This window comes from Bos grunniens, chromosome 6 (assembly GCF_055505025.1).
Source record: "Bos grunniens cultivar Pamir isolate PY7600 chromosome 6, Bosgru_T2T1.0, whole genome shotgun sequence".
In the NCBI taxonomy this organism is placed as follows: Eukaryota; Metazoa; Chordata; class Mammalia; order Artiodactyla; family Bovidae; genus Bos; species Bos grunniens.
In genome coordinates this window covers 49,412,392-49,427,615 of record NC_141170.1, presented here as the reverse complement: position 1 = coordinate 49,427,615, position 15,224 = coordinate 49,412,392, and the positions used below count along the sequence as shown (strand labels likewise).

The window sequence follows — 15,224 nt, the reverse complement described above, 5'->3', positions numbered from 1 at the left end:
CTGGTACCTCAGTTTCCTCATCTATAAAACAGGGATGATAATTGTAGCTCCCTCATAGAGTTGTTGAGGAGTACATGAATTAATACATAGAAAACCCTCACAATCACACATCACACAAGGTGGTGATAAAAATAAATCCTCATATAGCGTTTCCTATGTGCCAGGCACTGTTCTAACTGCTCTTCACTTAACTACATTATTCTTTATATTCTGAAGGTAAGGGTTCCGAAATCTTTTCCTTCAATCTGTGTAAAAAGAGAACAATAGGGACTTTCCTAATGGTCCAGTCATTGGGAATCTGCCTTCCAATGCAGGGGATATGGGTTTGAGCCCTGGTTCGGGAACTAAGATCCCATGTGTGGTGGAGTAACTAAGCCCATGCCGAACTAGAGAAGCCAGTGAGCTGCAACAAGTACTCAATGTAGCCAGAAAAAAAAAAAGGGAAAAGTAATTTTTGCCTTTGGTTACTTTTATAAGAAGTAGGGTGATCTAGGTAAAAAATATTTATGCCCTTAGGAAGAGAGGTGTTGTAGAAAGTGAGGGCTAGTCCCGTTGTCATCACCCCTGGAGTCATTCTGGAAGCCCAGGCCACACCCAGCCTCACGGGGGAGCAACTTACCATCAAGGACAGTGGTATTTTCAGAATCCTCTCGTCCCTGGTCAGCTTGGCTGACAACGGTACTTCCACTCTTTGTCCTTCGAAGAACACTCAAGGCTTGGTTTATTTTTTTAAAGGATCTGCTTCTGATGGTGGATCGCTCAAAGGGCCGTGCTGAAGACAAGAGAGAAGAAGGTCTCTTTTATGGACACGGCCAGTAAGACACACAACGGAACGCAAACGGGGATTACTTCGAGGTGGTGGGATGATACAATTTGCTTATCTGTATGTTCTCAGTTTCTACAATGAAATATGGACGGTTTATTTAAAATCTGCTTGTCTTTTTTTCCTAGGCTGGATGGAATATAACAGCACTTTTCTCGGGTTTCCTGGGCGGGAAGGTATGGACGCTGCGGGAGTGATGAATCACTAGGTCTAACTTCAACTCCTTTCACCAAGTCAGATTACACACGTTTCTAATGATCTCAAGTCCTCGTGGTTTCATTTCACTTTGGAGAACTGGACGTTGGGTTGTGGCCAAAACTACCAGAACAATTTCCTCTTAAACAAAACATTTCTAGGACTTTCCACAGTGACCGTTTCACAGAGGGCAGTCCCAAGGCAGAGAAGCCCATTCCCGGACAACCACCTATTTGACTCACCCCTTGTTCGGTTGCTCCGGCCAGAGTCCAGGGGGCTATTTGGCTGACCATCCTCTGCTGTGGACACGTAGGCAGGGTTGTCTAGGCCAGGCTCATCTGTCATTAAGGAGACGGTGGGAACTGTGGAAATCTCTGGGGATAGTGATGTTGCTGTGAGGCTGGTGCTGCCATCTGGACAGCCATCCTGAGAGCGCCTCTTCCTGTCTTTAGTGAGGCCGTAGTGGGAGGCACCTTTGCAGCTGTAACAAAGCCAGAAGGAGGTCAGAGAAGGCTTTGCACATCGCTCAGCTGGAGCTCTTCCAGTGCACGTGCTTGCTGCCCTCGGAAATTGATTTGCTTGCCCCTGGTTCCCCTCTCTTTTCACATGGAGGTAAGTCAATATACACTTGCCAATCAAACAAATGAATGACTTGAGAGAACAGCTTTTAAAATTTGTTTATTGCATTTTATTAAAACACTCTCTATCCTGGTGCCTGAAATGCAAACTGTGAGAGTTGCCATGGGGTCACAAAGACTAGGGCTTGAGGCTGGCAATCTTCAACTATTTGAATGTGGTAATTCCTTCTTGCTGGTGTTTATCTTGACCATGAAAACCCTTAGTCACCCTCTCAGTCCTTTCTTTGGGGTTTAGTTTCCCAAACCACTGAACATAAATACAAAACTCCTCCCAGATTCCATATTTAACTGTCCATGGAAATAGAATCGCCTGCATTACAAAGCCACAGGAGTTTGTTCAGCACCACGGTTCTCTGGAGGCTGGCTTGCTGGCTTCCAGTCCCCTGCCTTGGGGCTGGTCTCAGAGTGGCCAGGACCTCTGAGGGACTAGGGACTAGGGGCTCCCATGCACTAAAAATGTGCTTGTCTCCTAACATTGGGAGAGTAAAACAACATTCACAGTCTTTAAAAAGAATAGGTCTATATCCATTCACCCTCCACGTTAAAGAACAAGCCTAAGAGCCGGGAGACCAAGGTTTGAGTTATCTAAGTCCATATTTATTAGGCAAGTCATCTCAGCTCTTAGGTAGGTTTCCATCAGAAAATGCTGATGATTTCACTCTTTCATTGTTGTGGTGAGGATGTAGCCATAGACAGCCACACCAGCTTCCCAGTGGTTGCTGCTAAGTCACTCCAGTCATGTTCGACTTTGTGCAACCCCATAGATGGCAGCCCACCAGGCTCCCCCGTCCCTGGGATTCTCCAGGCAAGAACACTGGAGTGGGTTTCCATTTCCTTCTCCAGTGCATAAAAGTGAAAAGTGAAAGTGAAGTCACTCAGTCGTGTCCGACTCTTCGTGACCGCATGGACTGCAGCCCACCAGGCTCCTCCATCCATGGGATTTTCCAGGCAAGAGGACTGGAGTGGGGTGCCATTGCCTTCTCCAGTGGTATGAAGGCAGAAATTGAATGGGCGAGTCCCTTTAAGAAGCAGCTATTTGCATATAATGGATGTTAATTTCTAAATTATTTTCAACTCATTACAGAAAACTGGATATGGTTGAGCCATTTTAGATAACACTTTGAGAGCCTATTTGGAGTGATGTTTCTGAATAGAATCAAAAGCAGCCTGCAGTTGATGTGCCCATGATTGATACGGCCTGAGAGAACCATAGAGCTGGTGGGTAGAAGGGCCTCTGTCTGGATGGAAATCTTTGCTCTGAAATTTGCCTAGCTGTGTCATCTGGCAAAATTTGTTAATGTGCACATACATCTTGGGTTGCTGTGAAGTCTGCTAGATGTTAGGTCTTGGCAAGAGTTTAGTATCTTGCCAGATATATGGAAAATTCTCAACAGATTGTAGCCACTTCCATAATTGAACCATCTAAGTTGCCTGTTTTATCACATTAACTTCTTTGAGATTAGGGTGCATGGGGGATGGATGGGGTCCCAAAACTTCAGTTGCCAAGCTGCAGTCATGATGCAAATGCCATTGTCCGAGCATGGCAAACATGGTCAAAGGTGTCCAGCTTATCCACTCTTGGTACTAGGTCAAGTTTAAATGCTGTTCATTGTCTTAGAAAAGATTACATTACAATTAAGCATTGAAATGAAAAGTAACTGTATAAATAGAAACTCTCAAAAACAGAGCGGTGTCATGTAAATTTGACATTGGCGAAGTAAATATTTGTCATTAGAAGGACAGCAATTTCCGATTTTCTTGTGAAGAGACAAGCAGACACTTTATTTGCTTAGAAAGAAAGATACCACCAAGGAGATGAAAAGTGGTGTCACATTTTGCTACTAAAATCATCCAAAAGAATGGGGCTCTTTCATGCCAAACAATACAACTAGAGGGCAGGAGAGGTCTGAATGGAATTTGTCTGAATGGATTTTGAAGTCTGATCTAACCAACTCATGCATTGCAAGGATATCTTTAACAGTGTTTTGGAATGATTTAACCAGTGATAGTTTTTAAAATTTTCTTGTTGGTACATAAAACGTGATGCTTCTTATAATCAATGATGATGATTTTGTGTGGTTTTAATATGAGTAGAAAGGGACTCTGATTATACAACCCTACCTACATCTTTACCTTACAAAAGATGAAATGGGCCTCTAGCTTCTCATACTAGTCTTTCCCTCCCTTAAACAGTATAAGCTTCTTGCTTGAACTGGTGAGATTTTACTGTTCTGATGAGCTACTTTGGCTTTGAATCGTTCTGCTTAAAAATAGCAAAGTGGTTGATATGAGAAGCTCAAAAATTGGAAGAAACATTGTGTGATGGAAAAAATAAAAGCCAGCATGCAGTTGAGCAGCTCCAAAGTCATAAACACACGAGCGGAACACTTCTCTGTAAGCCAGCAGTCTCAGACTAGCAACACATGGGAAGGAAGTTCCTAGGCTATTTTGTTGGACTAGAAACAGGCTTTCTTTTCTTGGGGCAGCAATGCTCTTCACCATGTGCCCTGCCAGAGCAGGAAATGAATCTTCCAATTGGACAAATGACCAGTGAAGGCATAAGCCATGGCCTTCTGAGGGGATGGAGCACATCCCAGTGGAAAAAAGTAGCATCTTGTGCTGCTGCCACATCTGTGAGGAAGGGTAAGGTATTTAAAGATCTCTGATGCCAAGACCATGCCATTAAGAAACCATTTCTGTTTCAGATCCTTGGGGTTCCAAAGACACATTTTAGTCCAGGAAAGGAAAACATCATAAAATGGCTAAGATCACTCCCCACTGGCCTCGTACCTCAGCTATCCTTACGATAGCCAGGGAGAGTAGATTTAAACATTCAGACTCATAAGCTTTGTGTGAAAAAGGTTCTGCTAAAGTGACTAATACTTGTGTAATTTTGCTTGTTTCAGCTTCTTGGATGAGCTTGGATCTGAGGCACAGGGTGATCTATGAAGGTAGCAGCTTGTACTTACTAATTATCTCTTTTGTGTTGACTGATCCTGGGGCCTCTTGATTTACAGGCACAAGTGAGGGGAGGAGGGGGGAAGAGCTGATTAGCCTTGGCCAATACAGGAACATATGCTGAACCCTGGGTTGTGTTCAAAGCAAACAGGATTTATTCTCCCTTTAGTTATTCTGAGCATTAAGTACTCTCAGGTGGTGATGGGTGACAGCCATGAACTTGAAGGATGAACACAAGGAACGTGGTAAACCATTTTTCAACCACTTTGGATATGCCATCTGTTTAAAGTAGCTCTGAAGATCCGTTTTGTTAATAACAGAGTTGAGATCCTGAGCTCCTATATCAAAGTGAGCGGAGGCAAATCTGTCTTAATATAAAAATGCTGACACTGGGGGCATGTGCCACGGAATTTTTGTCTTTTCTGCAAGGGAGAGGCGAAAGTAAGAAGAGAAAATGAACCTCTTCTTGCAAAAATTCCTGAGTCCAAGCAGTGAGTTCACTGCTAATGGGGGTTGACTGGAAGCAGGTTGGACCCCTGATGTACTTTACAGAGGTTCTGATGGGATCAGAGCTCAGCACAAGTTGGTTTGCAGGGGAGGGCTCCTTTCTGATGATAGAATAAAAGAGGTCCTTGAGAAATCAAGCCTCAATACACTCACTGTAACAGTCTGGGTAACTATACCACCCCTCTTTGATGCTTCAACTTCCCTCACATTCTTTCTCAGTTCACTTCTGAATTAGGTAAACACTGAATCTGCCCTCAAATTGAGTTCATTAATTGCTCAGTCTGCTCATACTTTAAACCAGGGCTTGCAAACTCATACGCTAATCAGGCCGGGGGGGTGGGGGGAGAGGCAGGCGGTGGTCGTGGTGAACAGTGCTATTCCATTTCAAAAGTGCAGCAGGCAACCCTACAGACCTCCTGAGTGTTGCCTCAAGAACACCAGCCTAAGAGCACTTAGTCAAGAAATGCAAGTTGCCAGATTGGAAAGGAAAAGGGAAACTGTCACTGTTTGTAATGCCATATTATATATAGAAACCTTCAAAGACTCGAAAAACAAAACAAAACAAAACAAAACAAAACAAAACAAAAAACCAAAAAACCTCGCTACAATTTTCCTGAACGAAAAAGCAAGAGTTCCAGAAAAACATCTACTTCTGCTTTATTGACCATGCCAAAGCCTTTGACTGTGTGGATCACAACAAACTGTGGAAAATTCTTCAAGAGATGGGAATACCAGACCACCTGACCTGCCTCTTGAGAAATCTGTTTGCAGGTCAGGAAGCAACAGTTAGAACTGGACATGGAACAACAGACTGGTTCCAAATCGGGAAATGAGTACATGAAGGCTGTATATTGTCACCCTGCTTACTTAACTTATATGCAGAGTACATAATGCTAAATGCTGGGCTGGATGAAGCACAAGCTGGAATCAAGACTGCTGGGAGAAATATCAATAACCTCAGATATGCAGATGATACCACACTTAGGGCAGAAAATGAAGAACTAAAGAGCCTCTTGATGAAAGTGAAAGAGGAGAGTGAAAAAGTTGGCTTAAAACTCAGCATTCAGAAAACTAAGATCATGGCATCCAGTCCCATCACTTCATGGCAAATAGATGGGGAAACAACGGAAACAGTGACAGACTTTAACTTTGGGGGCTCCAAAATCACTGCAGATGATGACTGCAGCCATGAAATTAAAAGACGTTTGCTTCTTGGAAGAAAAGTTATGACCAACTTAGACAGCATATTAAAAAGCAGAGACATTATTTTGCCAACAAAGGTCCATCTAGTCAAAGCTATGGTTTTTCCAGTAGTCAAGTATGGGTGTGAGAGTTGGACTATAAAGAAAGCTGAGCGTTGAAGAATTGATGCTTTTGAACTGTGGTGTTGGAGAAGACTCTTGAGAGTCCCTTGGACTGCAAGGGACCAACCAGTCTATCCTAAAGGAAATCAGTCCTGAATATTTATTGGAAGGACTAATGCTGAAGCTGAAACTCCAATACTTTGGCCACCTGAGGGGAAGAACTGACTCATTTGAAAAGACCCTGATGCTGGGAAAGATTGAGGCAGGAGGAGAAGGGGACGACAGAGGATGAGATGGTTGGATGGCATCACTGACTCAACGCACATGAGTTTGAGTAAGCTCTGGGAGTTGGTGATGGATAGGAAAGCCTGGTGTGCTGCAGTCCATAGGGTTGCAGAGAGTCGGACATGCCTGAGTGACTGAACTGAACTGATCTCTGAGCCGTGTTGATCATGGCCTCATGATAGGGTCTGGCAACCCAGAAAGGAGCTGAGAAGAGCTAACATCTACTGGACTACTGTGCACTGTACGTTACATTTCACAAATGTGGTCTTAGGCTCGGCTAAAACCCTGTTAAACCCTCGCAGTGCCTCCGGCTGTCAAGTCAGTTAAACCACCTCCACTCTGCAGATGAGGATATGAAAACTTGGATAAAGCTTTCTTCCCTTCTAGCTATCAGAGTGAAGCTGGGGCTTATATCCAAGTTGTGGGGTCCATGCTTTCTCCCCTCCTGTGGCCTGGCCTCCAGCCTGGAGCTTACCCTACACTCCAGACTCCTGATGTGTAGTCAGATTCCTGACTGCTTATGCCACATTTTCACTCTCAATAGGCATCTGAAACCTAACACATCCAAACGCCCCAAGCTTCCCTGCCAAACCAGCTCTTCCCGCCTCTTCTCTGTTTTACCTTACATCCTTCTCAGAACCCAAACTCCTGAGTCAGCCCTGATTCCTTTCTTTTTCTCAACCCCACAAATATAATCGAGCCAGATTTATCCAGAATCCAAATGCTTTTCATCACTTCTACCACCATGGCCCTAGTCTGTGCTGCCATCATCAAAGCCTGGATTATTACAACAGGCTCCTGAGAGGTCTTTCTACTTCTACACTCATTCCCCTCCCCTGTTTATTCTCAACAGAGCAGCAGTGTCATCCCTTTAAAACAGCTCTCCATGCCACTAAAACACAAGGCCCTCAGAATAGCCCAGTGGGCCCTGTATTCTCTCTGTGTTACTTTTGTCCTCATCTCCATCTCCTGCTCATCCGGCCTCCTATTGGTTCTCACCCTGGCCCAGCACGCTCCTGCCTCCCGGACCTTGCATTTCTGTTCCTGCTCTCTGTCTGGAACACGTGCCCCCAGATTCCCGCCTGGTCTGCTCCCTCAGCCCCGTTGGGTCTGTGATTGAAGCCCACCTTCCCTGAGTGTCCTTTTTCAAGCAGCAGCTTTTTTCCTGGAACATTCTAACTCTTCTTATTTTTCTTCCCTACTTCTCTCTTTTCTGCTTATTTTGGAGTAAAAGTTCCAAAGTTGGGGGGAGAGGGAGTTTAGTTCCATAGTTAACCAATTGAACCAAACTTTGAAAACTTTATCCCTCTAGGATCAAAAGGGCTTCATCGTATCGGTTCTTGGGAAAGAGTGAGCTCAGGGATTCCCATGTCCCTCCTGGCTGACAGTCCAGACACACCAGCTCTGTGTCAGCTGCCTGGTGAGCTTTGGGCATGTCTGCTCCATGGAGCCCAAAGGGAACGGAGGGAAGAACAAAGCCTTGCCCACCTGGTGACTTTCAGGGAGTCCACATGGTCAGTAGATTTCCTCAGGCAGGCACTTGGCAAATGTGTTGAATTAGACTGAAGTCTCCCTTTGGGTGTTCTATTGAAATTACCCGACTGGGGATTGATGATCCACCCACACGGTCCTGCTAACATGTAATTGTGGTTGGTTGTGATGCCTCTGCCAGGCTGCCTTTTCCCCTCAGAGCAAACTCATGATTTCCCTGTGCTCTAATGTGAGATGAGAAGTGAGAAGGAAGAGGAAAAAGTGAGATTTTTAACATTCTTTCTTTCACATACTTCCCTGGTAACTCTAAAAGGACTCTATTGGATCTGGGTTTTAAAACCATTCTGTACATAGGAGGAATAAACAGTTGCCATATACCTTCTTTTGGTCGGTTATGCTGCTACAATGGGATGAGTGATTTTGAATACTAATACTTTGTTTTTTCATTCAGTGGGCACTTATGGAGGACCTTCTGAAAAAGAGGGCAGAGCGATGTGGAAAAAGCTCAGGCTTTCATGTTTAAAACATCGCCAGTCCAGGTCCGATGCACGATACTGGATGCTTGGGGCTGGTGCACTGGGACAACCCAGAGGGATGGTATGGGGAGGGAGGAGGGAGGAGGGTTCAGGATGGGGAATACATGTATACCTGTGGCAGATTCATTTTGATATATGGCAAAACCAATACAATATTGTAAAGTTAAAAAAAATAAATAAACTCAAAACTGAAAAAAAAAAACATATTAAACAATACACTTGTAATTATGTCTTTGGAGACTACTACTACTAAAAAAAAAAAAAAAAAAAATCTGGGTATGAATCCTAGGTCTGCATCACCAGCTCTGTGACTGTGGACAAGTTCCGTGACTTCGTTCAGCCTTTCCCAGATGTTGGTAAAGAATTTGCCTACAATGCAGGAGACCCAGGTTTGAATGCTGGGTTGGGAAGATCCTCTGGAGAAGGGAATGGCAACCCACTCCAGTATTCTTGCCTGGAGAATTCCATGGAAAGATGAGCCTGGTGGGCTATAGTCCATGGGGTCGCAAAGAGTCAGACACAACTGACCGACTAACACTTTCATTTTTCACTTTCCCAGATGTGAAATGGGCTCAGTGTTTATTTATAGTAAGATTTACAGATCCATGCCAAGCCCCTAACAGTGCCTGGAATATACTAGCAATTCAATAAGCAGTAATCAGCATGATTATTGTATGTCAAGCATAATGTTAGGTCCTATGGTTGCAAAGAAACATATTATACAGTATATGCCTGCGAGGAGACTGGTATGAAAACAGAAAACTGCCGGGTTATCAGAGAGAGATGGAGGTACGAGCCAAGTGTTGGAAGAACTCAGAGAAGGGGGCCACTCACTCTCTGCGGGTAGCTCATTATCAAGGGGTAATCAGGGAAGGTGTCCCAGAAGAGGTGATATCTGAGCTGAGTCTAGGAAAGTGAGTGACATTGTGATGGAAGACTAGGTGTGAACGCCACATTTAAAGACCCCAAGGATGCAAGTGCATGGCTTATTACTGTGTTTGGTGCAGATCTTATCCCCTTGAGACATTGATGGAGAAAAACAGAACTGAAGTGAGGCCAAAGAGGAAGACAAATGCTGGCAGTGGTGTTGAGGAGAAAAGCCCAGGGTACTTGACTACTCGTTTGTCGCCACCTCTGGAGTTTAGCAGGGCTAAAGCCATGCCTGTGGGCACAGGAGACTAGGGCATTGAGAAGTCTGATGCCAACACAGGAGGGTGATGAAGGTGACAATGGAAGGCTCAAAGTCACCCCCTCACAGAGGCTCCCTTACCCTCTGTTTGAAGTGGATCTTCTCTCCCCCCAGCACCTGCTTTCAATTCCCAGGACTTAACATCTTTGAAAATGATTTTGTATGTTTACTTGCTTCCCTTTTAAATCACTGTCTCTCCCCAAAAGTAAGAGTCCAGCATGTCTTGCTCACCACTAAATCCTCAACACACCACACAGCGCTCGAGACATGGGGTCAGCCATGTGTCAGAGCAGTCTGAGACATTCTGGGAACAGCTATGTTTCTTTCTTACTCCCTTTAGTAGATGCTTTCTGTTTATACTTTCAATTATATTGACCTAGATATGTTTTTTATTGATTTTATGGAGGTACAATCGACATATTATAATAAGTTTCAGGTACACAACATAAGGATTTGATATTTTTATACTGTAAAATCAGCACCACAATAAGTCTACCTAACGGTCATAGTTAACTTTTTTTCTCTTTTGATGAGCACTTTAAAGATCTATTGTGTGCGTGCTCAGTTGTGTCTGACTCTTTGAGACTCTATGGACTGTAGCCCACTAAGTTCCTCTGTCCATGGGATTCTCCAGGCAAGAATACTGGAGTGGGTTGCCATTTCCTCCTGCACGGGATTTTCCTGATCCAGGGATCAAACCAGGGTCTCCTGCATTGCAGGCCGATTCTTTACCACTAGCGCCACCTGGGAAGCCGCTAAGGTCTATTGGGTTTGCCAAAAAGTTAATTTGAGTTTTTCCATACCTTCTTACAGAAAAACGCAAACGAACTTTTTGGCCAATCCAATACTTTCTTAACAACTTTCAAATATGCAATGCAGATTATACACACCATTCTGTATACTACATCCTCTTGACTTATTTTATAACTTTGAAGTTTGTAGCTTTTGACACCCTTCACCCGTTTTGCCTAGCCTTTACCCCCTGCCTCTGGCAACCGCTGATTGATTCTCCATATCTGAGTCTTGTTTTGCTTTTTAAGTTTCCACACATAGACCCATATGGTATGCCTTTCTCTGACTTATTTCTCTAAGTTTAATTCCCTATGCTATATATTTTTCTGCTCCTTTTATTAGACGCTTTCTGTTTATACTTTTAATCATGCTGACCCAGATATGTTTCCATTGTTGCAGGCTGCCTTCTTTTTTTTTTGGAGGAAGACAGGCTATGTTTTAAAAATATGTGATAATATTTAATAACTTTTAAAATGCAAGACACTGGAAATCTTTATTATGTTTAGGATAAAAATAAACACATCAGTCATCTTTTTCTAAATCAGACCCACTTAGGTTCCCTGAGCCCACCCTCTAACAGAACCCACCCTTGCTAATTAAGTCCTGATCACTTGGAAAAGACTCAAGTAACAATAGTATAACTTCTATTAATATGACTCCTCTAGTTTTTCAGCAGATAGATCTTAAGCACTGCAACTTTTTGGAGCATTTTCTGAGTTCGATTGGATAATTCTGTATTTCACTCATTATACCTGCAGCTTTTTAACTAATCTCTGGTTTAAGTATATTAGGCAAAGTCATTTTGTTTGGATTACTTTTTCTCCTCTAGGTTAAAATGCATGTTCCCTGGGGTTGAATTACATGGTCACTCATGAAGCTACCAGAAACCATACATAGAAAAGTCATTAGCACTGTTGTGTACTCATGGGTGAAACCAACATCGGTTAATAAGTGAAGGAGGTCATCAGCTGGACAAGCCTACCATCTGGGAGTCAGCTTAGACCCTGGGTATGAACTTGAGGCTGAAAGGCCCTCACCCCACGGGGCCAAGGGATTTCTTAACATCACCACTGACCACACACTTCTTCTTCTCATTAGCTTCTTTCTTCTGCCTCCAAACCACAGGGGAGAATATCCTCAGCGATTCCAACCACCCTTGCCTCCCTTGTTAATGAATCCCAGGAAAGGAGATTTAAAACAAACTGGAGAGTGACTTGGAAACACAGGCCAAGCTTTGGGCAACAGGAACCCCAGTCACCTGGGCCTGGTGAGGTGGGGTGAGGGGCAGGATGTCTTAAAGTGAAATTGGCTCCACAAACAAATGGTCTAATGACAATGAAGCCAGCATACGTGACTCAGTTTACCAAAGATGCTGATGTGTTCCTGTGAGACTGATGACCTGGTGCTGTGCAGGTATGAGAAACAGCTGCCCTTCTCTGCACAGCGTCTATTTTTATTTAGGCAGGGAAAGGCAGATATTCTTTTACCTAATGCTAAAGGCTCCTTTTCTATGTTTTCTGTTAGTCTGCAGGATTAGGTCTTTCAGACAACCTGTGACTTCATCTTTTTATCCTTCAAATCTCAACTCATATATTAATAATAATTTAGAATTATGGCCAACACTTACAGTACACTTATATGGACTAAGCACTATTATGCATAATATGCTTTATGCATATTAATTCATTGGTTTTCACATCATCCCAGTTAGCCACTTTGCTAATAAGCAACTAAGGCACAGAGAGGTTAAATAACTTTCCCAACGTCACACAGAAGGCAAGTGGAGGGGCTAGGATCTGAACCCAAAGCAGACAGGATTTTAGTTGAGGTGTGCGCCTCATGATTGTAACATGCCATGAACTTTGGTGGCTGACAGTTTGGAGGGGACTGCAATGTAGGAGGCAGGGAAAAGGCAAGAAGTATGAGAAGGTCCTTTATAACAGCATACTCTGTACTACAGCTACTGTTTGCTGCCAGCTACGGTGTGGCTGCTATAAGAAATACAAACGGCATGAGCTGGAAGGGTGGCCTGTTCTAATCAAGTTGGCATCTTCAGGCTTGCAGTTGACAGACATGAGCGGCGAGCTTCGAGCTGCCCGCACCTCCGTTTCTGCCCCGTCAGCAGGGCCATTGGTCAGTGGAGCTCACGTGGTGGGTTGCTGGTAGAGTGAGGCAACTGCAGCGGTCCCCATGTGCCCGCAGGCTCGCTGTCTTCCTGCTCTCTTCACTTCAAACCTCTTAAGAGGCAGCGGCTTAAAACAATCTGGGCTGGGTGAGTGGGTAACTTGTGATTTATTTATTCTTCCTCTAGAGGGAGCGCTTTAGTCCAGGCATTTAGATACTCAAATACACCACATTTGTGGTGGAAAACAACTTATTAGGGGAAAAGAGGCAGACATCTCCATCCCATACCAGCAAGGAGTGCATCATCTTCTGCCCTATTAATAACGAGTCATATCAGTAACCACCTGAGCTGTCACTTGTTCACTTGTTCCAAGCTTGGTCTTTATCACCAGACACAGAAGTGGGGCTTAGGCTAGCAAACACTGCCCCAGCAGTGTTAGCCCCAGCTTATATTATCCTCATTTTACAGACGGGGAAAGTGAGGCTTAGAGAGTTAAGTAGTTTATCCAAAATGACACAGCACTAAGGCAAAGGAGCTGAAAGTTGAACATAGCTCTGTCTGGGATTTTGTTGCTGATTTAAACAATGTGTAATGGGCTTCCCAAATGACACCGGTGGTAAGGAACCTGCCTGCCAATGCAGGAGACATAAGAGACACAGGTTTGATCCCGGAGTTGGGAAGATCCCCCGGAGGAGAGCATGGCAACCCACTTCAGTATTCTTGCCTGGTGAATCCCCATGGACAGAGGAGCCTGGTGGACGACAGCCCATAGGGTCGCAGAGTTGGACATGACTGAAGTGACTTAGCATGAGCACACAATTATCAAGTTATCTTAGTCCTTAATGTGGGTCAGGGGCTTCAAAGCACTTTCCCCTCTGTTCACTTAGTCCTTACCACCGCCTAATGAGGTAGATATAATTATCATGCCCACGTTGCACATGTAGAAACATAATACAGAGGTTCACTTGCCTAGGGTCACACAGCACCCAGGGTGACAGGCCATCCCAGCTTGCCTTTGGACTGACTGGGTTCTTGGGATGTAGGATTTTCAGTTTTAAACCCAGGCCAGTCCCAGGCACACGAGGACAAGCTAGTCACCTGGTAAAAGGCAGAAACAGAGTTTAAGTCCGAGTCACGACTCCAAATAACATGCTCTTTACTATGGTATGTGTGTGTTAGTCACTCAGTCATGTCCGACTCTTTGCCACCACTTGGACTGTAGCCTGCCAGGCTCTTCTGTCCATGGGATTCTTCAGGCAAGAAGTTGCCATTCCCTTCTCCAGGGGATCTTCCCAACCCAGGGATCAAACTAGGGTCTCTCACATTGTGGGCAGATTCTTTACTGCCTGAGACACCAGGGAAGCCCCTTTTCTATGATACACTATGGCATTTTTTCCTTTTTCATATATTTTGCTCCAAGATTTCACAGAAGCAGAAGCGACTGAGGTGGGGGCTTTCATGGTTTCGGTGCCTCCCAGCGTGTGCTCAGATGACACCCTCTTAGCAGGGCCTTCAGAAGACCACCTCCCTACACTGCTGCTTTAGTTCAGCTTCACAGCTGCCCCGGCAGGTACGAAACACATGCAATTCCAGGGCTTTCCCACAACTGGAAGAATCAGCTTCATTTGTTAGTGAGGAAGACCCTCGCTGATAGCAAGGAGGGCCTGATGAATACCAGGCTGCTCCCTGGGGTGACGTCTAAGAATTCCAAAGCCCAAACCAGATGTGAAGTTGACAGTTCTTAATGAGCGACAGTTGAGGGCTCAGGCACAGTCCACATGCCAGGTCAATTCCTCACAGAGATGTCACAGTGGTTTATCCATTCTGTGAGTCTCTGGCATCTTTGGGGTCATGAAGTTGTTTTCCTGGATGTTTTGGGGGAAGGGAGAGCAGATAGTTCCCGAGGCACAAATGATTGGAGTCTTCCGTCAGCGTTCCATGGATTACAGTGTGTGTGTGTCGGGGGGAGGGTCATCGTTTTTGGGAGGCTAACATTTAGGTCCCTGCAATTCTTGGCTCCGTTTAGACTTGTCATCTTTACTTTTAAAATGCTTAGAAATGACCAAGGTTCAGCATCTCATTTTTGGGAAATTGGGCTATGGGTCAATGGCGCTTTCTATTTCAGGGTTGTCTAGGAACTGTGTTTAGGGGAATGGGAAAGGGTGGGTTTCACGGTGGTGAGGTTTTCTAAATATTGGAACTGACTGCCCAGTGAGGTTTTCTGATGGGCTCTGAAAGCAGCCTAGGCTTCTAGCCACCTCGGATGAGGTTTTGAGAGCCTCAATTTCTGTGAAATCTGCACAACCCCAAGGGCTGCTCAGAGGTGATGGTTTAGCATGGGGAAGGGGGAGGGGTGGGAGAAGGTATCAGGACCCTCCAGT

The 15,224-nt window shown here is 44.6% G+C and overlaps 1 protein-coding gene across 5 annotated transcripts in view; it reads right to left on the bottom strand.

Annotated features, from left to right (window-relative positions):
* LNX1 (ligand of numb-protein X 1) overlaps nucleotides 1–15,224 on the bottom strand; it is a 131,628-nt gene that overhangs the window by 39,849 nt on the left and 76,555 nt on the right. For all 5 annotated transcript variants that reach the window (XM_086405753.1, XM_086405750.1, XM_086405751.1 and 2 more), the window contains 2 exons: nucleotides 1,261–1,499; nucleotides 620–772 (listed from right to left, as the gene is read on the bottom strand). In XM_086405753.1, coding sequence (XP_086261879.1) covers nucleotides 620–772; nucleotides 1,261–1,499 — 392 coding nt within the window. The remainder of the gene's footprint in view (nucleotides 1–619; nucleotides 773–1,260; nucleotides 1,500–15,224) is intronic.